Genomic DNA, 27513 nt, shown 5'->3' on the forward strand with positions numbered 1-27513 from the left:
TAAACAAAGAACAGCCCGTGACAAAAACAGGTCAAACCCTTGTACCCTTCACTTGAAATTACCTCCTCAGCTCTTCTCAGATCACTGTTTACAGCCACCACCCCTCGAGACACAGCCCCAGGCATGATTTTAAATACTCATTAGCCCAAATTACCAAGCAGAATAAGCCAAATCCCTGTTTAATGTATTCACCCTCCAATAACCACCCATCAGTTCAATTTCACAAAGCCACAGCACATTTATTCATCCAACAGAGAGGAATGATGACAAACACAGTGCAAGTTTATTCCTTTATTGATAAATGTTTCCCAAACTTTCCAAACTGGATTGTTCAATTAAACACAAACTCACAAAAATACTTCCAGCCTAATATCCTCAACGTCCTCTTTAGAAGACACAAGGGGCAGCTCTGTTCTGGCAAAGGAAAAGCTTGCAAATCCCCCAGATTCTGGTTTTGGAAACCTCAAGCTTCAGAGTTGGCTTTTTAAATAAGATCTTTAAGATTAATTTACAAAATGCAATATAACTATGTGATACAATGCAACGGCCTTGAGATCTGCAGGACAGTGAAGGATCTTCAAACATCTTGAGCTGATGTCTAGGAAGGGGCTATTTGGCTTCTTTGTATCCTGGAGGGGAAAAAGGGAGAGAAGTTACTCACAGCTGTTCCAGGCTAGGGAACATTGCAGCATTCCAAGGAAAAAGGATTCCAATATAATTGGGAAGGTACAGAGAAGCTGCTTGTGGTGGTCAGATGATCAGAAATTGTTATTATCCACAAGAAGCTCAAATTCTTTGCTAGATCACTCAGTGAAACTAAGAATTCTTCACCAGCTTGAGTTGTGACATCTGATCACAAACAGCAGCACAGAAAGTCCTGGAGATGGCAATTCCAGACTACCCACAGAAAAATGGATCATGGGAAACAGGAAGAGGCATTCCAAGAATCAAAATCCTTATTCATAAATGAAACAAGAGCCAAGCCCAAACCCAGGTGACACCACTTGTGTGGACAGACCTATCCAGTGAAACATGTCCAGCATTTATTATATCCTGAAGGCAGGTGGTTTCCAGAACAAGCAATGGGCACTAAGAGCCTGTTTAGCCTCAAAATGTGGCTATTTCCCAGATTAGCAGTTCCACAAGACTCATCCCCAGCTCCAAGGAACACCTCAGGGACTTCAACATCTTTAGATCCCTTAAATAAGCATCAGAATCAATATTTCTTAACTTCTATTCTGCTGGGAGAAACTACATTAGGAGCTTTTTGTTGTTGAAGAGTGGACAACAATCAGGTAAGTGCTGGTCACAGACCCACATGAATTGTTCACTAAAAACTGTGTTTTATTTACTGATTCTGGAAGCTTTTCACTGAAGCTGAGGACTCAGACACTCACCAGTCATCCTGGTTCAAGAGGTAGCAGCAACCACACCCACTTTCTGGGCAGCTTCTTTCTTGGCTTGGTGAGCCTGCAGCACTGCCACAGCCTCCTCCACCTGGGGACACAAATCCAGTGAGATTTTCTCCCTGCTCAGAGGCCCTCTCTAGACAAAAAAGGGAGCCAGCAGCTCACCTTGGAGCGGAGGGACTCTGGAGATTCCAGCATGTGCAGCAGCTCTGAGTTGTCAATCTCTAGCAGCATTCCTGTGATCTTCCCCGCCAGGCTGGGGTGCATAGCTTGGATCAGAGGGAACAAACGTTCTCCTGAGGGAGAAAAAGGAATTCCAGTGGGTGAGTTTGGATCTTTGAAACCTGAGGGGATGAAAAATGATCGGTGAGCAGTGGGGTTTTACTCACCCAGCATCTGTTTCTGCTCCTGGGGAGGGGCAGCAGCCAGCATGGAGGCTGTCAGTGGCTCCTGGCCCTGCACATGCACTGCAGGCTGAGGTGCCTGAAAAGGGCAGACAAGGCTTCTGAAATAAGGATGAGGCTGACTGCTTCATATTTAGACAATTCTAAGATGTTCACTCCTAAACACAATCTTTGTCAAGCCTACAGAACACTTCAGCTTCAGAAAAGGGCAGGTAAGGTGCCCTTGGTTCACAAACACTCCCTGCAAGTCTTGAACTCAAAACTCAAGAATGCCACACAGGAACACCACAAATATCTTACAAAAACTGGATCAAACATCATGAGATGTTGAGAAAGGCAGGTGTAGATGGTGCTCACTCTTTCAATGATACCCCAGTGAGAACTTGGCAAAGAGGAGAGACACTTAAATGGTTGCAAAACAGGAACAAAGAACCAAGAAAAATATCCTTACAGCCAGTCTGGCTACAAAAGGGCTTGTGAGTACAAGACAGATAAACCAACCAGGGTGCCCCTGGCAAAGGCACAACTGCCAGGCTTTTAAATTCCAAATTAACACTGTCTGGGTCATAAAAGGAGCTCGAAGTTTCTATAAAAATACTTCAGTGGCATGTGAAACTGCAGGGACTTCCCAGCCCAGCCCTGGTGGTACCTGCAGAGGTTGGACACCTGGGTGTGGGCTGCGGACACTTGAGGCGTATTTGTAAGGAGGGACAGCCCTGGGAGCAGGGGCAGCTACAGGAGGACGGGGAGCCAAGTTCTGTGCGGCTGTGCCAACACCTGCAAAGGAAGGAGAACACAGTGACAAACACCTGCAGCAACATGCTAACAACTTAGCATGTCTGGTTTTAACTCAACTATGCCCTGAAGGGTGATACTTCTTTGGAAACCAAAGTGTAGCTGGCTACTTCAAGAAGGGGCTGTTCTCCCTAGAACCGATCCATAGATTCCACACCTTTTGTTTTACAGCTGATCACTGGGAAAAAATTAATTTGGCTGCTCTCCTCTGAAAGCAAAACCCATCAGTTACAGAGATTTTTGAGCAGTGTTGCAGGGGTGTAGAGATAAGTCCCAAACCAGTGGAGAAGAACCCATCTGGATTTCCACTGCTGTGCTGTAGCACCGAGTGCCCCCAGACCTGCACCGCACAGCGAGGAACAGGAAAGCAGCAGGTGCTGGCTCTAACAACCATCTTGGGGAGCAGAAGCCAAGTCTCCACAGCATCCTCCTCCCTCCCAGAGAAGAGGAAAAGCCCAGGAAGAGACCCCATCTTACCAACTCTCTGCGCAGCAGCGGGGAGGCCCCGGGAGGCGGGAGCGTTGGCAGGGGCCAGGTGGCGCAGGGCGGGCCGGGGCCCCGACTGGCGCATGGCGTTGGGCATTCCCTGGAAGCCTGAAGGATGGAAAGAGGGGAAATCCTCAAAAGAGAAGCAGCTGGCAAGGCAGGACAGTCAGCTACAGGGGTGGTGCACAGGGAGAATCAAAGAATCACGGAATATGCTGAGTTGGAAGGGACACACAAGGATAACAGTCCAGCTCCTGGCCCTACACAGGACCATGCCCACAAAGGAAAGCATCAACTGCTCCTGTTGGGAAGTACAGCTCCCAAAGGGCTCTACAACCAAAACAGCCTCTGGCACTCTCACCTTGAGGTCTCCCTCCTTGCTGCCATCGTGGGTTGGGTCTCATCTGTGTCATTTGGTTGGGTGCATAGTAAGTGGGTCTGCTCTGAGCCTGGAGGGAGATCAGATAAGCTCAGAGGCAACATCCAAGTGCATCACAAACATTGTTTACAACGTGTTTTGGCAGCTGTTGCCAGGACTCAACACTCAGGTCAGATTAAGAGAACAGGCAGCTGGCAAGTCCCAGAATTAACTCCACTGCTGCAGCCCTCATTAGGAGTTGCTGCTTACAGGCATGAGAAAGGCTCAGTGAGATTAACACGGGTTAAAAACCCCACAGGAGCTCACCTGGGGCACAGCAGGCATGAAATACCCGCCAGCAGCGGGCTGGAACTGGTTGATGATGGTGTTGGCAGGCAAGGCCCTCATGCCAGCGATGCGCTGCATGTACTGGTTGGTGAGATGGGCCTTCCTCTCCTCCTTCCTCTGGGCCAGTGCCACATAGAGGGGCTTGGAGCCCACGATGCGCCCGTTCATCTCTGTCACCGCTTTGGTGGCCTCCTCTGGAGAGGAAAAGCAGACAAAGCCAAACCCTTTGCTCCGTCCATCTTCCAGCATCACCTGCAGTAAAGATCAATTGCTAATGGAGTACCAGGACAACTGAGCTGAAGAATCTGTGGTTTTTTAGGTTTTAGGTAGCACATAAGTTGTTGCAGAGGTGTAGAGACAGGTTCTCATGAAGAGTCACCTGTCTGGATTTGCTCTGCGTTGCTGTCAGCACCATGTGTCCCCAGGCCCACACTGCACAGTAAGGAATGGGAAAGATTTGGTGCAGTCCTAAATGCACAGAGGAAAGTGCCATGTCATGCCTACCACCTCAAGCAAGCATGTTTGCCACTTCCTGACTCCCCTTTTTGTAAGGGAATGAAGTTTTCAGTACAATCCCACTATTTACTAGCCAAGGTGTTTTCAGAATCACAATAACCACAGGTTAAGAACAGCCCTTTAATCCCATGGTAGACAACAATTCCTTCTTCAGGCTTTAAAATCCAAGTAACCCCCAAATCCCACGGTACCTTGGCACTCGTTATTGACCCAAAAGGTGAGAACTCCTTCCTCAGTTTTTCATCATCTATAGTGTCATCTAGGTTTTTAATGTACAGGTTAACACCCTGGAAAGGGAAAGAACAGCATGACATTCACAACATTAAAAAAAATTCTTAAGCACATCAACTGTTACCCATCTGCCAGAGCTGTAATTTATCTGAAAACTCTTAATTTAGCATCATGTTCCTTCCACACCACCCAAAGCTGAAGGTGATAAATGTTGCAAAGGCGTAGAGACAAGTCCCACTGTGGTGAAAGGGAGCTTGTCTGGATTTCCTCTGCCTTCCTGTGGCATCATCACATGTCCCCAGTCCAGCAGTGCACCTCAGGGAGTGGGGGAGTTTCAGATGCCACCTCTGACACGACCCAGTTCTGCCACAAATTACAGAGAGCAGTGCAGAGTTGTGCTGTCTCTTCCCATCCCTCCAGGGATCCCCATTTGAAAGTCAAGGAGACTTCATGCCTGTTGTCTCACATCCTCCTAAACACTTTCAGTATCAAGACTAAGCCCTGATGCCCCCTCTGCAACCAAATACCACAGAGACACCTCTGTGTTTTAACCCAGGCTGTCTCACAGGACAATAACTGCTCTGGCAATTCCTTCAACAGATCAGAAATAGTGCTTAAATTGAGAAAAACAAACATCATTCACCTGGTACCTGCTGAGTCTCTCCTGTTTTAGCTGTTCAAACCTTCTTTTCAGCTCTGCCTGGCGCTCAGCCTTCTTCTGTGCTCTGCCCACAAAGAGCATTTTCCCATTGATGTCCTTCCCATTCATTTCTTCCACTGCCTGCACAGAGGGTTCAAGAGGAAACTCTCAGCTGCTGAAGCAGGACAGCCCCTGATCCTGTCAGAGCAGGACTGCCCAGAGCTGACGCTGTGTCCCTGCCTGCCAGCCAATAAATCAGAGTTTGCACGTTACCTTTGCACATTTCCTGTTAACAGTAGGCTCATTAAAGACAAGCTGAAGTTATCACACAGCTCAAGCTGACACACCACAGAGTGCTGAACTAACTTGGAAATTCATCCCCACCCTTTCTTGTAATTAAAACTCCATTTTAACAAGCATTCTCCTTAGAAAAGACCGTTTTTGAGCAATGTTCTCACTCTAGGTGCCCTCCTCCTCCTTCAGCCCTGCACTGTAGTGTTTCTTCAGCAATTAACATTCTTGATTATACCACTGTGTGGTTCTAGGAAACTGGAGGGATGCCAAGTTACCCTTGAATGTCAAACTATTAAGGTGCAAAAGGTTTCCAAGTTCCCACATCTAGAAGAGGTCATGCCCAAGGCAGAATTTTCTTCCATTTCAGAAACAGGCACCCAAGATAAACCAAGTTATTCTTCTCTGAAGTTATCTAAGCAACATAAAAGTTGGTCCTACCTTGTTGGCCTCTTCATGCTTTTCAAAGCTTACAAAGCCAAAGCCTTTGGATTTTCCAGTGGGGTCTGTCATCACCTTAACACTCAGAGTTTTACCTGTTACCAAGGGACAGGGTTAGTAAATAGCCAAAATATTTCAAGATTATTAAATTCCATGTAATATCTCCTCATGTTCTCAGCCTTAAAGTGACCCAGGTAGGGACTACACAGCAGCACTCAAACTACCCCATTTCATGAAATTCCCAGCCTCAATACAAGTATTTCTGTATTTACCGTATTTGCCAAAGAGCTCCTTTAGTCTTTCATCATCCATGTCATCCCCAAAGTTTTTAATATAGACATTGGTGAATTCCTTCGCCTTGGCTCCCAGCTCAGCCTCCCTCTCTTTACGAGACTTGAATCTCCCAACAAATCTGTAAGATAAAAAGAAAAGAAAATCCCAATAAACAGATCGGTTTCAAGAGCGAAAAAATAATGTGTGACTTGCGGCGAGGCAAAAAAAAAATGAGTGTGCAGTAGGAGCTGGGAATGGGGACAAGAAAGGGTGACAGCAGAGGACAACAAACAGGCCACAGACCAACCAGAAAAATCACCTGTGCTGTGGCTGGCCGAGGAGTCCCACTGGCCCTAGACAGAACCCACCCCAGCCCGCTCGCAGAGAGGTGGCAAATCAAGGCTCGCTCAGGGAAACCCACCAGTCCTGGAATGGAGGGGTAGCAGGCCATGGCTTGGGCAGGGTCACTCACCAGCCCTGGAGTGGAGAGGTAGCAGGCCAAGGCTTGGGCCAGGAGAACCAGTGCCTTGTGTGTCCCTGTTAATACCGAGATGCATCCCGGAGCATGTGAGCGCTGCTGCTGCCGCCTGTGACACTCACACTTTGCGGTCGTTGAGCAGCATGCCGTTCATCTTCTCGATGGCCCTATCTGCAGCATCCTGGGTCTCAAAGTGCACAAAGGCGTAGCCCTTAGAGCCATTCTCATCACACACCACCTGCAGGAGAGGGAGCAAAGGCAGCTGTCAGCGTCCCTCCTCTGCCACGGGTGAAAATGTGTCACTGCTCCTGGGAAACACCACCTGAGTGTCAGATTCCTGCACTTCATGACCAAAGCTGATGTAATTTCAGCTTTTGGTCAACTCTGCCTTTCAGAGATTCTGTTTTAACACCAAGGTCTCAGGTTTGATCTCTTTAGGAACCGTTCATTTAAAGAGTTGGGCTTGATGAGCTTTGTGTGTCCCGACTCAGAATATTCTGTGTCTCTGTTCCTTACACTTGACAAGAAGTGTCCCTTTCACACCTACACTCAAATCTCTGATCACGTCCCCACCCTAAAAGAACTGGACAATGTAACCACATCTCACCTTGCAGGACAAAATGTTTCCAAACGCTGAGAATGTGTCGTAAAGTGCCTTGTTATCAATGGATTTGTCCAGGTTCTTGATGAAGACATTCCCAACCCCTGACTTCCTGAGGGAGGGGTCCCTCTGAGACCACATGATGCGAATGGGTTTCCCTTTGATCACATCAAAATTCATGGTATCGAGGGCTCGCTCAGCTGCAAGAGAAGCCAAGAACAGATTTTCTGTGGTTGGTTAAAATATAAAGGTTTCCAGTGGGTGGGTGATTCTTTTCTCTGAATTTTACTCAGCTCATCTGGGTTATTATCAGAGGTGATCAATGACTTTTAACTCAATGTTTCTTTGCAGCACAGCCACTAAGTATATAAAAGGTTTCACAGACTTTAAATTTACATTATAGCAATATATTCACCACCACAGCAAAACTGATATCAAAATGCCTGGTTTATTAGCCATATTCTGAATTATTATAAATGTAAATTACTCCACTGAGAGAAGGAAAGGAACAGGAAACTCTGGTAAAAAAAAAATGAAGTAAAAGGAGTGACTGTGTGGCTGTTTTGCTTTTCATGAAGCTCACATCTCCCCATCCTCATTTCTATTCAGAGAGAAGGATCATCTCCCTGTCAGGTCAGGGAAAATGTGCACGAACACATGGCTGGCTGTGAGGACATGAGTCAGCCTCTACACAACTTATGTGGCCAAAAAATGATTCCAAAGTTGCTCAAGCTAAAGATGACAAAAGACTTGAGAAAATTCTGGGGGGGGGGAAAAGTCTGTACACCCCATCTGATTAACGGGGAAGCGTTTATCCAAGCTCTCAAACACCAGCACTGTCATTCTAACCTGCACTGAAACCCCCCCTCCACCAGGCTATTTCTGCTGCCTGCTGGTGTATTAAAAGGATCATTACGTACACACATCAGGATCTTGTTCATAAAATTGAGATGCTTGCACTGGTCTGTGCCAGAAAACACTCCCAGCATGGAGCAAGCAGAGAAGAAAGAGTCTTAATTCCCAGCATGGAGCAGGCAAAGAGATGGAAAGACATGCATTGCAATCAAGGAAAATTAACAGGGCAGAACCCAAGCTTTCCACATTTGTTTGGCTCAGTTGTCCCACGCCACCTTCACCCTGTGGTATTTGCTGATTTGATTTCAGGAGCAGAAAATTCAAGGAAAAAAACCAATCTGAACACCTTGCACGTGACTTGGCTCCTGCAGCCTGATTAACTACTCAGCATGTCCCAAAAGTACCTCCAGGAATTCCAGTGGAATACTGCCCACCAAAGCCTGCACTCCCTACCCCCAAGGCCAGCCTCCACTACTGCATGGAAGTTTCTCAGAATTTTTCATGTGCTTTGAAATGTGTATTTTTCTTCCTGCTGCTTTTTAAATTGAAGTGGGACCATCACTGCTCTCCCCACACACAAATCCAGTTGGAAACAAGCTCTGCTTGAAAAAAATATCATTTAAAGACTCCAACAGCTCTGCTTAGACCAAGGTGTTAAATGCAATTAACTGCCAGGCTAAAACGATTCCTCAGCTGCTGCTCCAAGTCCATGCAAGCCATGTTCTTCCTGCAGTCCTTTCCTGGTGTAGGCAGCTCAGAGGCGACCCAGTGCAGCTCGTCAAATTTGGCAGTGTTTATTTATAGCAGGCAGAGGTCCTGCAGAAGCATGTGCTGGCAAGGGCACAAACTGGGTGGATAATACCATTTGCAGCAGGAACAGGCTCCTGCTGGAAGGTGACAAGCAGATCAAGCAGTGGCTGTAACCAGGAGGAGTGTGATGGTTCCACGGCCAGCACCCAGCTCCAGAGCACTTAGGAAGTTGCTCAGGTTCTCCCGAGCTCCCCGAGCAGATACTATTGCACTGCTCTTTCAGCAGGTTGCTACTGTTCCACTCTATTATTACACCCAGACACTTCTGGTGAGCTGTGAAAGCCCTACAAGGATTCCCCGAGGGATCTGCGCCACACCCACAGGTGGAGATGCAACTCCTCTACACCAGGACCTCAGAAAACCTGTAAAGGATCTGCAAGAGTTCTGTGAATGACTCACAGCAAGCACATCTGATTCATTTCCTTCATCTGAGCAAACACCTTCTCATTTTCTTCTATTTAAGCCACAAAGCTTCAGCCATTTCAGTTCCTGTATCTGTTTCTCTCCCACTGGCTCCTGTCATCCTTCCAGCAGACTCAACTGTGGCTCATACAGAACATAAAACACACTCACAGCCCCTTTCAGGCTTGCTTTTAATTCCCTTTCTGATAGGGAGAGCATCTGAACACCCACTGCAGTTTGCCACAGGCCTCAAGAGCAATTAACCTCCCTTGTAGATGCAGAGTTAACACAATGCTGAATTACAGGCTGTGCTTGAGCAGCGTGAAGATCGATAACCAACCTCACACCCCAGGATTCACCCAGGAGAAACTCCACACAAGGAGTTTTATTCTCCCCAGGAGTTTTATTCTCCAGGCTCTCACTTAGGTCACCCAGCAAAAAAGTCCTGACAAGGAAAGCACACAAAACAAATTTAGCCACTTATTTTTTGAAAAAAAGAGATGGTGCATATTCAAAAGAATTAAATTCCTCAATCACTGAGGTTACAACGAAATGCTGCTGCAATGAAGCCTGTGGCAGTACCAACGCTTCCCTTCTAACTTCACAATTTGCCTTACACAGCTCCTCCTGTCTTCAGGAGGAATAACTTTCAAGGAGGAGAACAAACAGTTTATCTATACTTTCCTGCAGAAACACATCTATTTCCAGCCCTGGGATCCTCCTTAGCCTGGGAAATATTCCTACACTTTCAGAACACCTTATCTCTGCAGCCAAACTGAAGTTTTTCTGCTTCATTGCCCTGAGCTGTCTTTTTGTTACTGTCAATGTTTGGAATTCAATTGCATGGAACACAGGAAAAGAGAAATTCAGCTTGTTTGTTGAGCTTGTTTTCTTTCCCTTCTGCACAGTCAAACAGAATAAATATTAACAACCACGGCTGAGCCTGAACTAGCCAGAACTTTGAAGTGTTTCCTCACCCTGCCTATCACAGGATGACAGGCTCAGAATTCAGCATTCCCTGGTTACTACAGCAAGGAACTGCAATCAAAACCAGCAGAGCTCATTTTCCCTAAAAATAACCTCTCTGCAGCAGCCTGCTGCCAGTTAGACAATGCCTGTCCAGCATCACTCCAGCACCTAAAAAACTGTAAAGAAAACCAGAAGTTTCTGGCCCAGTTTGGACACAGGAGCCTGGAAGTGCAGAGCATGCTCGAGATGTGACAGGATGAGCTCCTCGTGGCCCTGAAATGGGGAAGAGCTCTGGTTTCTTGATTTGCTCTGTGGACACAGGGGCAGAGCCCTGCTTTAGAACACACCAGAATAAAGTTAAAACATTGCTTTCTTCAGATTTACAAAGCCCTCACCCTTCCACAAAAGGTACCAGGGAAATGCAAACTATCATTTATCAACCTTTTTAACATCTACCACCAGTTCAAACATACCACAAGAAGTCTGCAGAGCACAAAACCTCCTGATTACTGTAAGCACCTACTCTCAAGCATAAATCCCATCAGATTCCTGCAGTGCTCCCCTCAGCTTTTCTCAGATTTAGTGGGATGAAGCCAAGTGCATTTCTGATTATGCATTCCTGGAAGAAAACACAGAATCCCTCCTCCTCTCAGGAAGCCTCATGCAGGAAAGTGCCACCTTGAAATCAGTCCAAATTTCTGCATTTTACAACAAAAATTATATCCCTCATAGTCAAGTTTGTTCTGGAGTGATCATAACCCTCTTCTAAACTTTCTGTCCATGTCCTGCTGCATTACATGGAGTGCAGCAGCTGGGTTTTGGATTTATGCAGGGTAACACCTGCTGCAGTTTGACAGGAGAAATTCAAAAATTCACATCTCTTCATGAGGGCAGGAGGAGTTTGACTATTTCCCTGTCCCAATATTCACTCAATGATTAGGTTTAAACCACTTGACCTTCTAAGACCTACCAGTAACAGGACACCACCCACTAGCTCCAAGTATCACTTCAAGCCCAGGAGCTTCCTAAAATGTCTGCTGCCTCCCCAGCAGCCCAGAATGGTGCAACCTCCCCCTAAATTCCTGCCTATTTATTACCATAAAAGAGTCCCTTGGAATATATTGGGAAGGCCCCCAGTTGTACAAGGTGCAGAATGCTTCTGCTAAAGCACATGGGACCTCCCACTGATCCTTCTGAGATCACTCTTCTCTGCTTTGAGAGAACTTTAGCTACGCTTCTGCCACCCATCTCCCCAAAATTTCTCAAATCTAAGCTAGAGATCCTTCTTGGCTTTGTTTCTGCTTCTTGTTTTTATGCCTCTGATCCTGCAAAATGAGATCAGAGCCTAAGGAAGGCAGGTGAGCTGGGATAACTTTCAGGACATAAATGTACCAAGGTGGTTTTATACAGGGCAGGATAGGACCACATACAGAGGGAGGCTGCCAGGTTCCTTCTTTCTCACTGCCAAAAAACAACAACAAAAAAAAAGCTTTTTGGTGCCATGAATGAGAAATTATGCAGCGGGGTGCAAGTCAGCTTTTAATCAGCATGACAAGGGAAAGGATCAAAAGTGCTCAGTCAGATCAGTCCAAGGAAATGGCATCACAAGGAACGGCCCTGGGAGAGGATAGAAACTCTGCAAAAAATGTAAAGTAAAGTTTACTTGTTGCTGAAATCTGTGCTGCTGTAAACTGATTCTAAACTCAAGGGAAAAGATCACTCTTATCTCTACTTGGATGCCTCTATCACACAGAGATGCTGTTAAATCCCAGCACGGAGCAACAAACTTGCAGCAGTCAGCAGGCAGAGCTCTGAAAACTGGGGCAGAAAATGCTGACCCATTTTCCTTCCAGAAAAGACGTGTTCCAAAATGACCTCTCCTGTCCCATCTTTCATGTGCTGCTTCAGCTCTGCAACACCTGGCTTTGAGCAGGAAACAAAGTGTGAAAAAAAAGAAAGTCTGGCAAGAGCAAAGCAAATGTGCCTTCTGCACATAAGACAATCTGGCTCTCTACACATTGAACAAAGTGTTTTATTTCACTTTAAAGCAAGAATGCCACTTCCCCAACTGGGAGGCGCATCCAGCTGCTTGAACAACAGGAGATATTAAATTTATTAAACTGGGAGTGTGTGGAGCAGCCACCGATCAGTCACTTAACTGAGCACTCAGCCTACTTCTGAACTTTCTCTGCTAGGACTGGCTGCACAAATCCCCACAGAAACAGCCCCAAACTACCCTAGAATGAAGGGAAACACCACGGGGGATTATTTTCTCATGAGAGGGAAAAAAACCACAAACCTCTGAAATTTACTAACAGTGAAAGAAACAGGCCTGTCTAAAATTAGAGATGCTAGCAAGAAGTGCATTTTGCAGACACCAAGCAGAAAAAAATATTCCAGCTGCAATCAACAGAAAGAGACGACTCACCCTGGGGCAGCTACGTGAATTACTGGGGGAAAACGAGGAAAAATGAGGGGGGAAAGAGCCAGGGATGCGGCTGCAATTGTCACTTACCATCTGCGGGCTGCTGGAAGTTGACGTAGGCGTAGCCCAGGGAGCGGCGGGTGATCATATCCCTGCAGACCCGAATGGACAGCACGGGGCCAGCCGGGCTGAACTTCTCGTAGAGCATGGCCTCGGTGATATCGGGGTGCAGGTCCCCCACGTACAGCGAGGCCATGGGGTAACTGCTGGCGGCCGTGTTCATCTTCCCCTCTCGACCACTGGGGTTTTTCACTATGGTGGGGGGGGTCTCAAGTCAAGCGTCTTATAAATATTAATTCTGGGGGAACACTCAAAATCTTAATTAAAGCCTAAGCTGCGGCCGGCAAAGCTTGGGACAAGGGGGCTGGCACCAGGACGCAGAGCAGCTGAGAGGGTTGTGCAAGCTTGAAAAATCAGCAAAACCAGCCCAAAGTTAAGCGTCCTGGAGAGGAGGGATCGGATAAGACGCCAAAATTCATCCGCCGGCTCCCGAGCGCTTTGAGGCAAAAAACCTCCTAAAAACCCCAACGTCTCTTATCTTTCGCTTCGATTTAGCCCAGATTCTGCAGAGCGGCGGCCCGTTGATTTTCTGAGGAAATAAAAAAATAAATATATAAATAAAGAAAGAAAGCTCTAACAAGCACTAATACAACTAATTTCTCTTCAAACTGGCTCGGCTAGACAGCCTGAAGGTATTATAAATAAACCAGCGCGGCACGCGGCGGCCTGAGGGCGGGCGGGCAGGGCACGGCCGCCGCGCTCTCCCTGCGCGCCGCGCTCCCCACCCCGCGGCGCCGACCCGGGGCGGGCCCGGCGGCACCGATCCCGACCCCGACTCACGCGGTGCGGCCGCGGCGGGCAGAGAGGTGGCGGTTTCGGGCGGCGGGCGGCCCTTTATAGGCGCCGCGGCGGCGCGAGTGGGCCGCGGTGGCGCCGAGAGGAGGCGGCCGGGCCCGGCCCGGAGCGCCCCGCGCCGCACGCAGCGCCCCCTAGCGGGCGGGAGGACGCGGCCGTCCCCGCCATGTCGGGGGGCGCCACCGGAGAACGGGCCGCGTTGGGAATGATTAAAGTTGGTCGTTGTTGGAAATTGTGTCGCTTGCCTGGTTAGATTTAGGGTAATAAAGGAAAGGAGATGCTGGAGGGGGGTCCGGCAAAGGTCGCGAAGATGATTTGGGGTCTGGAGCGTCGGCCTTAAGGAAGGGAGGCTGTAGGAGCTGGGCCTGGAGGAGGGAAGGCTGAGAGAGGAATCCCATAAATCCATAAAATATCCCCAAGGGGTGTCAGAGGAATGTGCCAGACTGTTCCCAGCCATAAGGTAAAACACAAGTTTCACCTCAACAGACTGAGGGATGAATCCCCTGTGGGCAGCTGGCAGGGAGATGGATCCACAGTAACAAACCCCAGAGGAGTTTTTAGGGTTGTTTTCACTCCCACCCCATCCTACATGTGCAGATGTCTCACAGGGCAGCTCAGTCCCACCATAAAACACAAAATAATCCAGAGAAGCAGAGGAATGCTCCATGTGAACAATTCCCCTGGGATTCCGAGCTCTGGTCTGGGAGGTGTCGCTGGCAGAGGGATGAGGAGCGGTCAAAGCTGGAGCTGCTCCCACAACCTCCTCCTTCTCCTCTTCCTCCTCCTCTTCAGATCATCATTTTCCCCCAAATTAGCAGAGTTCCTGCAGCAGCCCCAGCGCTGTGCCAGCTCCCAGCATGGGCTGCCCTGGAGCAGGACCAAGGGTCCCGATGGCTCCCCATGGAAGTGAGCTGTCAGTCCCTCTTCCCTGGGTGAGGCTCAAACAGCTCCCAACAGAAAGCTGCTGGGAAGGGAGAGGGATTCACCCCCCTCTGCTCCACGCTCACGAGATCAGCTCCGGGGAGATCCGTAATTATCTATTTCCAGCATCTTCAGCGGAGCGTGAGGACACGGCAGTGCGGGATTCAGTGATTCATCAGTGACCTTCAGGCTCCATGGCTGTCCTGTTAAGGGGGACTAAGATAGTCTGTAGACACTGCATTGTGGCTTTTCAATTGTTAAATTGCCTTTAATTTGCTTTAAAATCCGGATACAACGTTATCATAAAAGTGGGATATGATATCTTCCCCTTCAGTGGAATAATCTTCCACTACAGTGGAATAACCAAGAGTAGCAGAAAAAAGGTAAAAATAGCAAAGCAAATTGTAGTGATTTGCAATATTTTCTGTCTTGAAAGACACGAATGACACAAATCCGCCTCCTCCCGCTCTCATCATTCTCCCAACAGCTGACTGTGCTGCGAGGCCACACTGGTGGGATCACACCTGCCACTGTTTTGTGCTTGGTCCTTCACAGCTGGCACCTCCTCCTCTGGGAAAGCAGGGACACGACACAGGCATGTCGCTGTGGAAGTGTTCAGCTCCTGCTTTGACAGCTAAAGTCAAAACACAGCCCAGCTCAAAGAGCGTGTTTCCACATAAAACGCCCTTCAGCTGCTGCAGCCGCTGTGGCTCTGATTTGAGACATATTCAGTGACATTTGTGCTCCCTCCCAGGGGACTGGGTGCAGACAGCCACAGTCCTGTGTCCTGCTCGATCCTTTTCACTCCCCACACGGACTGACAGGCTGGGGGTACAAACCTGCCCCAGGGATGCCCTGCTCTTGGTGCCCTCAACACACCAAGCTGCTCCTGGTGACCTGAGATACCTGAGATCCTCCCAGCTGGCTCTCTCAGGACTTTCAGCAGTGCCTGGAGCAGAGGGGACATCTGTTAATGGCTTTATCTGGCCAATCCATGCCCATGGATGGTGCTGGTGGGTGATCCATCCATCATCCAGAGGCCTCCCAAGCTGCTGTGCCTCAGTGGTTGATGGTCACCCTGAAAGATCAGCCAATTCTCAGCACAGATGGCAGGTTTTCCACCAAATGCTGCCCCCGGTTTAGGATTTCTCCTCCTCGGCTTTGGGATTTCACCAGCAGATGGCAGGGCGGGATTGCTCCACGAGTGGGAAGGAGGGAGAGCATTTCACCCAGGGCGGCCAGCAGCAGAGCTGAGATAAGCAATGTTTTTCATGCGGGGGAATTTGGGAGAGCAGGGCTGGCTCCTGGAGCACCTGCAGCGCAGCAGATCTCCCACAGCCTGGGAGTGTCCCTGTCCCCTCCAGGCTCGTTCATCAGGACCCTGTTTTGTTCCACGTTGGGTGGGAGCCTTGTTTAACACCGCTGTGCCACCGAGCTGCCCACGCCTTCCCACAGGCTTCTCCATCAGGATTTTTTTGCCTGAAGAACGAGGATGAAGGGAGTGCACCAAGAGTTCGGGGATTTCCCCTGCAGGGTAGATCAAAAGCTGCCAGGATGTATTAGGGTTTAGGCTAAAGAAAACCCTGGGAAAAAAAATAAAATGAAGCTGCAGTCCTGAGCTACTGCTCTATAATCACCGTACTGCTGTGGGGAGAAAACCCCACGGGCCTGAACCGATGCCCTTCCACCCACCCTGGCTCCCGTTTGATCCGCGGAGATCAGGAAGTGGGTTTGTTGTTTTTTTTCTTTTTTTCCACTGTCTCTGTTTTGTTTTAGCCCTGTAGCCCGCGGGGCCGGTTTGTGTGCCTGCCTCCCACGGAGGGGAATTTGGTTCTGGTTCCTCCCTCTGGCCGAGGCCACAGCAGAGCACTGAGCTCCCACCGCCACCTCCAGCCGGGTCAGGGCAGCCCAGGCACCAGCGGGATGAGCGTCATCAATAGCCCCATTATTGCTCTTGAAGTTTCTCCCCGCTTCCAGACGGATGCTGCATTACTCCATCACAGCTGCAGTTGCTCCCTTCCAGCAATTCCCCACACAGCACTTAAGGAAGGGATTTATGGGCGGTTTTGAAAGGCATTTTGCAGCGAGAAGGAGTTATGGGAAAGGAAGTTGAATTCCCACCATTCCCCAGTAAAATTCTCCCAAGCATCTTTCGCGAAGAGGGATCATTTACTGGTGCTTTCCTCAAAACAGAGACAGGCTCTCAGCTGCGGCTCTTTGTTTAGTCCAAAGCGTTTCCCCACAGCGAGATGCCACAGGGGTTATTCTGGTCCTGGCTGCAAAGGGTCAGGAGAGCAGGGCGAGCCCTCAGTCTGGCTGCAAGGCTCTGCCAGACCCCATCTGTTCCCTGACACTTTTGGAGACCCTAAATAAAATTATTTCTTCTATTGCCAATCTCAGAGCAAGCCTTGGTGAATACCCATCTGATTTTGACTCGTTTGCCAAAGTAAAATGGCTTGGGGCCAGAAGAGCTATAAAAAATCATAGGGGACGTCACCTTTAAAGCTGCATCTTACCTTTTTTTTTGAAGCTTTTCAGGGATCAGAACCTGGCACAAAATTGCTCAGCAATGACCTCCCCAGGTCCCTTCCGTGATCCAGGCAGGCTGGATGAGCAGAGCGGATTCACTTCAACACTACATTGCACAACCAGGACAGGGGTTTGAAAGACTTTATTTGACACCTTTGCTGATGTCACAGCTCGTGAATCTAAGAGCACTGCACAGTGTAAAGTGAGGCCATGAGCTCTAGAACACAAACCAGCTGCAGGAACAGCCAGGCTCCACGAGGATTTCCCTCCTGTGACTTTATTAAAAGGGAATATGTTGTTCCTGGCTGATTCTAGCACTTGAGGACAAGGGTGAGAAGCAGCAGAGGCATTTCTGTGTGTTAAGTGCGATGACTTCCACCAAAACAACTGGGAGGGACTCACTTCCCAAACAATGGCAGATAGAGACATTGACATGCACATGGCAGATACCATCTGCAGGAGGGAAAACAACAGCTCATCCACACAGCCCAACCGGCTGCACCTCTGACCTGAGGCATGGGAAGAGTTTCTCCCATTCAAAAGAGATCTTCTCCCTCTTTTTTACTTTTCTTTGCACTGACCTCTTCTCTCTTTCCATGTCGGAGTGCTGTAGAGGTGGGCAAGGGTTGGGCATGCAGCTGGGTCCAGAATATTCTGCACGTGTATCCCAGCAAGTCAAGGCACAAATGCAGGGAGCTGTTCAGGTGGGGGGGAGCACTGGGACACCCTGTCCTGCCACCACAGGACATGGCACAGGGGCAGGCTGGCCCGAAAGCTTCAAGCTTCTGTTCTTTCTGCCCAAAGAAGAGAGGAGGGGAGGCCAGCTGCGGGAGCAGAGGTGTGATCTGCTGTGACAGTCATCTAGGGGCACACAGGGCAAGGCAGGGAGAGCTCTCAGGACTCAGGACAAGTGCAGTGACACCTCAGTGGGTTTTGGTCCCGGCCCAGGGAGGGGGATGAGAGGTGTGAGACCCAGACATAGTGCTGGAGAAAGAAAACAGAGACACCGTGGGAGGGGAGGGTGAGGGATGCTGAGCTCAGGGAGAACAAGGGAGGCACTTCAAATTCAGGCTGCTCCAACCCATTTTCCTCCTTTGCAGTCACGCCTGTTCAGCAGGGGTTGGAGGAGAGACAGCTCCAGCAGGGAGGCTGGCAGAGGGAAAGGCATTTTCTTCTCACTTTGGCAGTCAGAGCCTTCCCCTCGGTGACAGGCGTCCCTTTGAAATTCTCTGTCTCACCTCTTCACACCTCGGTGCGGGGCAGGGGCTGTGCCCAGGCAGCCTGGCCGGCTGCTCCAGCAGAGTTTGTGCTGGAAACCCAGCACAGGCCCTGCAGCCACGGCGGGATCTCAGCCGGGCTGTGGGAACGAGCCCTGCTAAGCCGCTGCCTCACTCCACCTTAAGGGCACATAAGTGGGAAAAGCTGGTAATGCAGAGAGGAAAGCACAGGGATTAGCAGGCAGCCAGTTCTCTTCGGGAGCTGGGGGGGCTGGAGCCTGCCTTGAGGGTGCCAGCAGTGCTGGGCATGGGCTGTGAGCTGTGTCCATCCCACCACACCAAAATTAGGTGCTGCAGCTGGGGGATGTGTCGCAGGGAATCGGCACGAGCGAGTCTGGCTGGCAGCTCCGAGTCCCCGGGGAAATAAAGACAGTATTTCAAGGCTGGCTGTTTTCCAAAGGAGAGCAAGGCTGGGTTCTGCAGAGGGGCTTGCTGGAGGAGAAACGGGGTTGGGATCTGCGTGTGCCCCCTCCCTCGTATCCAGAAGGGTCTGGAGCGTGGCCTCGTGCAGACAAGTGCATGGACTTGGGTGTGATTTACGTTTGCAGGCGTCACGAGGGAGAGGACGTGTGATGGCGAGGCGAGGAGGGCGGTGCAAGGAGGGAGGCAAGAGCAGAGAGAATTTTCTCTATGGATCCTTGGCTTCTGCAAAGCAGGAAAGATGCCTTTTCAACCGAGTTTGTTCTCAGCCCAGCGGGCGACGAGCGCTGGAGAACTCCTGTCTCCGAAGGGGGAGGGAGGGTCAGAAAGCCCCGATTTCCGTCGCCCAGGAGCGGCAGATCCTGGATGTCCCAACCCTGATCCCTGGTCCCTGCGTGGCAGCGCCCAAGACGGGCGGTGCCGCGTAAGCTGGCGGCACAGGGATGCCGGCAGAGGCCGGGGAGAAGAGGAATGTGGTGATTTGGCTGCTCTTGGACGAGCCCTCTCTCAGTGCTCCCGCTGGCGACGGCATCCTGGGCACGGCTGGCACGGCTGGCACGGCTGCGGCCGAGCCGGCGCCGCGGGCCCTCCGGCTGGAGGAGCCCATCCTGCTGGCCAGGAAGCTCCGGCGGGACGGCAGCATCTCACCGGGGACACGGCGGAGAGGGGCCGGCCTCACTGCAGGGCTGGGGTAAGGCAGGGAAGATGCAGTCAAAACAACCGGAGCGGGAGCAGCCTCCCTCCTGGGGACCTGCACGGGCCCGGCGGCGCCGTGCAGGAAGGACCAGGGCCACGTCTGGACGGGCAGCAGGGACGTGGCCACGGGCGAAGGCTCCATTTCTGCCACGTAATTATTCAGGTGGGAGAGGAGTCGCAGCCGGATGGGGTCGGCAGCGTTTTGGCCCTCGAGGATGCCCAGGTACCTGACAACTTCGGTGAGACACTCGCGGAAGCCGATGCTTCTGTAATCCACAGCCAGAGCCCGGGCATCCAGGAAGCCTGGAGGGAGAGGACGTGGGTGACAGTAAAACCGTGCAGAGCTCAGGAATGCACTTGGATTTCAGTACCCTCTCTAATGCACTGTGTATCTCACTTGAGGCACTTTGCTGCCGTGTGATATTCCTGAAGCAGGCGGCCAAGTGGGTGTCCCAAGGGACGGGAGGTTTGTGTGCCTGAGAGCCGCATCTGCGGTTATCTCAGCGGGATAAACCCGCCTGGGTCAGGGAGCCTCTCGCTGCCCTGAGACCACAAGGAGGTTTCATTAGCTGTGCTCAGGGTTTTTTTCCTATTGGATTCTATCAGTGATACTGGAGATGTGGCTGTGGGCTAGATGGGCACAGGGGTCGGGCTGCCTTTGCCAGTGGGATGTTCCACTCTGGACATTGTCTCAATGCACAGCTGAGCACCACTTCCCTCTGCCTGGCTCCCAAAATTTACACTCCTTTTAAAGCAATGTCACAGGGCAGTGGCAGAACCAAAGCAGCTGGGCTGAGGAAGCTCAAAGCCACAGAAACCAGCAACAAACCCCTGATTTTCAGGCTTCTGCTCCCAACTTGCAGCTTCATGAGACCATAAGCAATAAAGCAGAGAATGTCACAGCACAGTGAAATGCTGGACCACTGTGCTTGATGGGGTCTCTCGTGACAATGCAGCCCTTTGTTGCAGTGCAGTCAAACTGAATATCTAAACAAATGTTCCAGACCAAGTTACAGCCCTGAACGAAAGCCTGGATGCCAGCAATGTCCCCAGCAAGCCAAAACTGGGTGGTAAGCAAGCCAGAGGCTTCTTTCCTGGAGCTGTGATCTCCATCCTGTTAACTGGAACAGGACAGAGGGTCTGTACTGAGGTCTCAGTACAAATAAGACCTTTGTTGGATTTTGCACAGGGCTCCCTCTCTCTTCTTATAACAACCAAGAGACACACACACAAAAAAAAAAAAAAAAAGAAAAAAAAAAAGAACAGAGAGGGGAAAAAAAGCCTTGTTTATTTGCAGAGTCCTCATGCAGAATTCAGCCTCTGCAGGAAATGTATCCCAGGGAGGAGGTAAAGAGTTTAATATGGTTTTTCTGGAAGCAGGCTCCATTTCTGAGCAGGAATAAATGAGTCTCTGGCAAAACAGCTTTTAGCAGGGGGTGTGACACCAACAGTGCTGTCCCTGTGGGGCTGAGGGTTCACCATCCCACATACCCCAGACTCCCAAATGGATGCATGGGATGCTGACCCATCTGTAGGAAAATGCCCATCTGCCCTCCCTCAAAAGGTATTTCCCTTGGGAAGCAGGCCGAGCAGGCTGGAGGCAGCTCCCCAAATTCCAGTGGGGAATTTTCCTTCCAGGTTTGCACCTTCACCTCACCCATGTGCTCGTAAGAGCAGCTCTTACCTGCTCCTCCTGTGGCATGAAGCATTTTTAAGTGATCCACTGTCATTTGGAGAATTTCTGCCTTCTCCAGCTTGGAAGACCCCTGTGTTGGGAGCAGAAAGGAAAAGCCATTTGTCATTTTATGGTCCAGGGCTTTGTGCCTCTCAGGAGCCAGGGTCTGACCAATGATTTCCTCCCTGAAACCTCCCTGAAGCCCAGGAGTGCTCAGAATGGCACAGGGCAACCACCAGGGCTCTGCTTTTTACATCAAGTGAGCAGAAAAAAGAGCTCCTTCATGATGCAGATTGAAAAACCCCCATTTCTGTGCTTCCTCATATCTGCAAAACACTTCCTAGATTGATTTGATCCTCCCCAGGGCGCCTGAATATTTGCTAATATCATTTCCCCACCCCATCTCCACCACCTACTTACTCCCCAGAGTGAGGAGGATGAGAAAGGCAAAGCCTTGCTCCAGACTGCCTCATTCTGGGGGCTGTACCCCAAACCCTGCAGCCTCCCAGGGGGCACGGGGGCTCCCCCAAACCCAAACACACACCTGCTTCTCGAAGGCCGTGGGCACCAGGCGCCGCAGCTCCGAGAGGCTGCTGTTGATGCGGTCCCGGCGCCGCTTCTCGATGATCTGTGGGAGATTCCCAAGCAGACAGAAGGAACCACAGTCACTCACAGCCACAGCTCACAGGTCTAAAGCCCTCCAGGTGCTTTGGAAGGGCCGTGTGTGTCAATGTTTTGGGGTGTAGAAGGTGAGTGAAGAAACGTGGGCTGGTGTGGTAAGCCCAGGTGAAATTGCTCTCCCCTTTTCTGCCAGGTTTGAGGCCAAATCGCTGGGAAAAAAAATTGGCTTTTGGGGAGAGTTCTGCAGGAGGTGGAGCAGGAGCAGCGTAAAGGTGATTTTAACAGTAAGGACTGGCCAACAGCCCCCCAGAGCTCCCCTGGCACACAGGGCCAGCCTGACCAGGGGACACAGCTGCCCTGATCATCATAAAGGACACTCACCCCTCTCCTCTTCTTCCTGGCTTGTATCTGAGATGTCGTGGTAGGAGACACAGACCTGGAAACATGGCTGGAAAGGAAGGAGAGGGGATCATTTCTGGCTGGAGAGCAACCTCTGTTGCACATATGTTCTACACACGTTTGCCATCTGCAGTTTCCTCCCCCCACCCCAAAAAATGTCTTCTGTGGTTCCCATCTCATTTTTACCCACAACACAGAGCTCAGGAATTGAGGATGGGGTGCAAAGCAGAGACTTGAATCGCACTCTCTCCCCTCCGAGAATCTCCCACCAGCCTGGGACAGATTTCTGCACCAAACTGTCCATCCTCTGCCAGGCACAATTCTTCCATCCCAGCCTGTGCTGGCATCTCCACAGGGCTGGAAAAGCAGAGATCTGAGCTCTGGAGTCATGGCCTTTTTTCCTCCATGTGTGAACCTCCCGCCTCTCGTGTCTGAGCCTGCCCTGTCTGCAGGGCTTTGCATCTCGGAGCCGCGATAGCAGGAGGGATCTGAGCTCTGGGATCCCAGCTCCCACCCAGGCAGGGCTGGCTGCTCCTCAGGGTGAGGCCAGTGGTGGCACTGATGTGGTTTCTGAGGGCTTCCCAGAGATTTGCTTCCCAAACCACAATTTTCAGGGTGGGCTGGGATGTTCTGAACTCACGGACATCCCTGAACCATTCAGAGAGGGGCAGGGAGGACACCTGGCAGGAGGTGACAGAGCAGGGGACCCTCCTGCTGGCTCACAGCTCTGCTCAGGGGATGAGAGACATCGTGGGGACAGTCTAAGGAACAGGGCCCCACAAACCACCCTGTGCCTGCCCGGCTAAAAGCACCAAAGGTCAGCCCTGGACACGCAGAGGGAGGCAAAGTTCAACCCTTAGGTCCCCATGGAGGTGAATTCTCCATAACCGTGGATAACCAGGCGTGGGAAACTCCCTGCAGCAAGATCCTCCCGTGGCAGAGGAGGGGGATGAGGCTGGCTGGGCCACCCCCACCTCCCCCCAGCAGGGTTTGTCCCTCTGGAAAGGGCAGCTGGCTCAGAGCTGCTCCTGTGCCTTACGAAACTCGGAGCAGGGATGTGAACACGCCTGCAATCCCGGCCGGCCCAGCACGCCGCAGGGAGCAGAGCTGGTGTCAGACACCCAGATCTGGAAAAGGGGCACTTGGGTTCACCCCAGTCCAAATGTTTCTCAGTTTGACGAAGCATTTTAATAAGAGTCTATTAAGGATTTTCCTGCACAGACAGCGCTGTCTGCAGCGAGCCGACCCAGCGCAGCCTATTAAAAATAGGCCCAAGCGAGGTGCTTTCAGAAGTGGTTTTACACAATAACACGTTCTTCTACTGCCTGCTCTGCTCATCTCCATGCAGGTCCCCTATTTGAATGTCTGCTGGGTGGGCTCTCTCTGGGCAGAGGTGCTGGCTGGCTCCACAAGTGCTAACACGCGCTGCCAGCTACACAGACACACAGAGAATGAGCAATTTTGGTGTGAAAACAGGCTCTGTATGGACACCAGGGTGTTTTAGGTGCAGGGGGTAGGTGCTGAATTCACCTGGAAATCCAAAATAGGCACCCAAAGAGGAATAGGGATTTTTGAAACTCTCTTTGTAGAGCTGTCTGGATGCATTGCTCTTGGTGAGCTTTAGGTCCAGATGTAGATATCAACACCCATCTCACTGCAAAACGTATTTTAAAAATACATCTGGTGGATTTGAACCACATAAAACATAGTGTGAGTATATTCTCCACTGATGACAATTTCTGCATTTCTCTTTGCTTGGTTTTATCATCCACAGCATAACTTTGGCTGTGAACTGAGCAGATCCTGCACTTCTGCAGTGACCCCGGAGCCCAAACTTGCTCCACGCACTGATCCAAGCCTCACACCCGGCGTGACTCATCCCCTCACTACAGGGAAACTGGTTTGCCCAAACCACTCAACCGATGGATAATGGGCTGGGAACCCCAGCCAGGCAGCCTCTCTCTGCTCTAATCACTCCTCCTCCTCACTCCCCACCTGGAAATGTTTGATTTTTCTGGGCGCACCAGCATCCTATGCAGGATGGCATTACTCGGGGTGTGCCCTCAGCAGGGCAGGAACAGCTCTTTTGGCCATAGATTTGCGTGGCATGAGGAACAACATCCACCTATACAAATATCACCAGATCACAGCCAGCCTGGTTCCACCACTGGCTTGAGAAGGCAAACACATTAGCAGCACCACAGAGAGTAAAAGTTCATTATTACTGGCCACCGAAATAAAATATTGTGACAATTCCAGTATTTTATCCCTCGGGGTCCTGTGGCCTCTGTGCTGCACTGATGTGAAGAGGTGGGATACATTTCAGCTACAGCAGGAAAGCAGCTGAAATATTGATGCACTTGGAAATGCACAAGGGCTCAGGGAATTTCTGCAGGACATTTTGTGTAAGACGTGCCCGACTCTGCTGCGACTGTATCAGAAGCAGATTCACGAATTTAGTGCCATGAGAAGCTGAGCTTGGCACCAGCCTGGCAGTTTCTCCACTCAGGATACCAAAGAGCAAGAGGGAATGAATTAATCCAAGGCCTTGCTGGACGCTGAGGGAGGGGAAACACTTGGCTACTGAAACAAGAGTTCAAAAGCAGCTGATTTTTGGATGGGAACAAATAACAGAGCCTTTCCTTCATCCCCTGTGCCGTCTGCACCCTCGGAGCCTGGGAGGGCTGACCCAGCTTGGGATGCCCGGTGCCAGGGGAGCCTGAGGGCATCGCCTGGGGAACCACACACGGCTCCTGTCCTCACCATTCCCTCACAAACAGCAAAGCCCCAGAGCCAAAATGCAGCTCAGCAGCGATGGGACAGACCCTGCGCTGCCGAGGGGCACCGGGGCAGCCCTTCCCTAACACATCACAGCCCCAGCTGCCGCCTTACCAGTGCATCAGCACAGCAGAGGCGTTTTTCACATGCAAAACCTCTCGTTTCTTCCACATTCCCTGGGAGCCCTCGGGTTGCCTGAGTGCAGGGGTGTGGGTGCCTCTGCTCGGGGGGGGGCTGCCCCATCTGGGGGTGCAGGGAACAGAACGGGCTCCCACTGGCAGGAGAAGCCACCGCGCTGGCTTTGATGGGATTCTCCCGAAGCTCCTAACGCAGCTTTAACACTTGTACGGCCACTTCGGTTTCCTTGCGGGGTCAGCCCATGGCCAGCACCAGCCCTGGCCGGCACTCTGGGCTCATCCTGCCGGTCCCCGCAGGACCAGCATGACCCCGAGGGGTCAAGCGAGGTGCGAGGGACTCGCGGTGCGGCGGTGGCAGCGCCGGTGCCCTCCCGTGCCGTGCCCGGTGCAGCCGTGGCAGACCCGGTGCCCTCCCGTGCCGTGCCCGGTGCAGCCGTGACAGACCCGGTGCCCTCCCGTGCCGTGCCCGGTGCAGCCGTGGCAGACCCGGTGCCCTCCCGTGCCGTGCCCCGGCAGGCACCGGGCGCTGCCGCCCCGAGCAGCTCTCGGGGAGCGGTGCCGGGACTCCAAACCCCGCGTGGGACGGAGCCTGCCCTCACCTGTACTCCTCCTCCCGGCCCACGTCGATGGTGCCGTCAGACTCCGTGTCGGACGAGCTCTCCTCGCAGAGCCGCTTCATCCTGGCGGGGGCAGAGGCCGCTGGGCTCGGCGAGGTTGCCCCACGCGTGGCCCCGGTGGCCGCCGCCGTCCTTGCCCGCCGCGCTCGGGGCAGCGCTCTGTCCCTGCCCGGGCTCCGCCGCTCCGGCCCCGCACGGCTCCTCCCCTGCCCGCTGTGCCTCTCCCACCCCCGGCTCTCCTTCCCCGGCTCCCTCCCGGCACGTCCCCACCTCCCGGGTAATGGGTTAATGAGCCACCATCTCCCGGGAGTGACGGATTACGCGGCCGCGCCGGCGCTCCCCGGTTCCCAGGGCCCCCCCTCCTCGCCCCCCCGCCTCCTCCCGCTCGCTGGTCGAAATCCCAAGTCTTCCTGTAAAAGGAACAGTCTGTGTGAACCGTCTCATGTCCCCCCCTCCTGCCCACGGCCCCCCTTCCACCCGCTGCACATTGGCCTCAGCCCCAGTTTAAAGGGACCAGTGACCTCACTGGCAACAGAAAACCGTGGGAAAGAGATGGGACTGATAAAGCCTTGAGTTGTTTCAGGGAAAAATCAACATCCAGCCCCACACGCACACACATGTCTGCCCGGCTCGGCGCGGCGCAGGCACTGCGGGCTCGGGGCTCGGATGCTCGGAGCGCGGTTCGGGGACGCCGCTCAAAGGGCCCTCGGCTGGGATCGGCGGCCACCGGCGAGGGCCGGGTGGCAGCGGTGGCACCGCGCTCGCTGCCAGGGCCGGGTCTGGCACCGCAGCGCGGTGGTCCCGCCGGGAGCTCGGCCCCCTGCCACGCTCCCACAGCCTTGGAGCCTCTTCAAGTGCCAGCTCCCGGCGCTGCCAGGGCATTTGACGCCTACCCTGAGAGACAAAACGGCCCAAGCCCAACTTTAGGCTTTGTAACGCTGGGATGAATCGCTGGTTTCTGGTCTCTTTTCACAGTGCTGGAAACTTTAACCCCCAGCCCAGCATCGAGCGAGCATCTCCCTTTCCCCGCTCCTGCAGGAAGGAGGCAGGAATCTGTTTTTCAGAGCCCTGCTGCTGCTAAAATCCCCCAAGGCAGCAAAAACGTGTGCGTGTGGGAGAGAGACAGAGAGAGGGGAGGAGGGAGAGCGCTGAAGTGGAGGTTCCCAGTACGAAAATAATGCCTTTTATTTTGAAGAAAATAATCAGCGCTGAGATCTGGCAACACGTGGGTTTCCCAAAGCCCTTCTGCAGAGACCGTGGCGGCGATAAGAGCCCGTCGCCGCTCGGGCCAGCCAAGCCGCCCGTCTCCCGTGGCCTCCTGGGGTTCTCCCTATCTCCCTCAGCCATCTCTGCCAGCTCACCCACCGAGGTGTCTGCAATTCCCCAGCACCTCGCCAGCAGCTCCGGAAAAGCCAAATCCCGGCTCCTGCCCGCCCTTCGCCCACGCCTGCCCCAGCTGAGCAAAACACAGACCCCCCCCCCCGAGCAGTTTTTGGGACTGAACCACACCATCTTCCCTTCTGAAGTGAAGCAGCAGGGACCTGAAGCAGCCGTCCTGGGCTGGAACGGAAAACTGACATCTTGGTAGTGTTTGTAAACTGAAAAAAAGGGAGTAAAACCTTTGCTTTAGGTCACAGCACTTTGTTGCTCTAATTCTGGTGTTTTGTTTTCACTATGAGAAGTGGTCAAGAAGCCGAGCTGTTATTAGCTTACATTTCCAAATGAAAAGTTACTTTGAACCAGAAGAATTAGAAAAGTGTTATTTTAGCAGTTTTGAGACCCGCTCCTCCTCCCTT

General features: G+C 51.7%; 2 protein-coding genes across 2 annotated transcripts; both read right to left on the reverse strand.

The window, feature by feature from the left end:
• Positions 1-276: 276 nt before the first annotated feature.
• On the reverse strand, positions 277-13755 carry PABPC4 (poly(A) binding protein cytoplasmic 4). The gene is made up of 16 exons (XM_084222667.1): positions 13633-13755; positions 12823-13381; positions 7278-7471; positions 6793-6908; positions 6192-6331; positions 5920-6014; positions 5191-5328; positions 4508-4603; positions 3780-4052; positions 3456-3543; positions 3086-3202; positions 2463-2590; positions 1799-1892; positions 1575-1705; positions 1398-1497; positions 277-629 (listed from the first exon to the last, which is right to left on the reverse strand). Exons 2-15 carry the CDS (start codon positions 13013-13015, stop codon positions 1411-1413), a joined length of 1890 nt encoding a protein of 629 aa, XP_084078793.1. The 5' UTR covers positions 13016-13381; positions 13633-13755; the 3' UTR covers positions 277-629; positions 1398-1410.
• Positions 13756-17233: 3478 nt separating this feature from the next.
• On the reverse strand, positions 17234-25907 carry HEYL (hes related family bHLH transcription factor with YRPW motif like). Its single transcript, XM_084222729.1, has 5 exons — positions 25700-25907; positions 22168-22234; positions 21710-21793; positions 21175-21256; positions 17234-19793 (listed from the first exon to the last, which is right to left on the reverse strand). Exons 1-5 carry the CDS (start codon positions 25777-25779, stop codon positions 19117-19119), a joined length of 990 nt encoding a protein of 329 aa, XP_084078855.1. The 5' UTR covers positions 25780-25907; the 3' UTR covers positions 17234-19116.
• Between the last annotated feature and the right edge of the window lie 1606 nt (positions 25908-27513).

Source organism: Fringilla coelebs, assembly GCF_963513975.1.
Source record: "Fringilla coelebs genome assembly, chromosome: 28".
NCBI lineage: Eukaryota > Metazoa > Chordata > Aves > Passeriformes > Fringillidae > Fringilla > Fringilla coelebs.

Coding starts and splice junctions, on each gene's coding strand:
- PABPC4 (XM_084222667.1), bottom strand. CDS start 13,015: ATGAACACGGCCGCCAGCAGTTACCCCATGGCCTCGCTGTACGTGGGG. Junction 7,472..12,822: donor CTTCCAGCAGCCCGCAGATG/GTAAGTGACAAT, acceptor CTTCTCTTGCAG/CTGAGCGAGCCCTCGATACC. Junction 3,203..3,455: donor GCAAGGAGGGAGACCTCAAG/GTGAGAGTGCCA, acceptor TCCATCCTTCAG/GCTTCCAGGGAATGCCCAAC.
- HEYL (XM_084222729.1), bottom strand. CDS start 25,779: ATGAAGCGGCTCTGCGAGGAGAGCTCGTCCGACACGGAGTCTGACGGC. Junction 22,235..25,699: donor GGCCGGGAGGAGGAGTACAG/GTGAGGGCAGGC, acceptor CTTCCTTTCCAG/CCATGTTTCCAGGTCTGTGT. Junction 21,257..21,709: donor CCACGGCCTTCGAGAAGCAG/GTGTGTGTTTGG, acceptor CTCCCAACACAG/GGGTCTTCCAAGCTGGAGAA.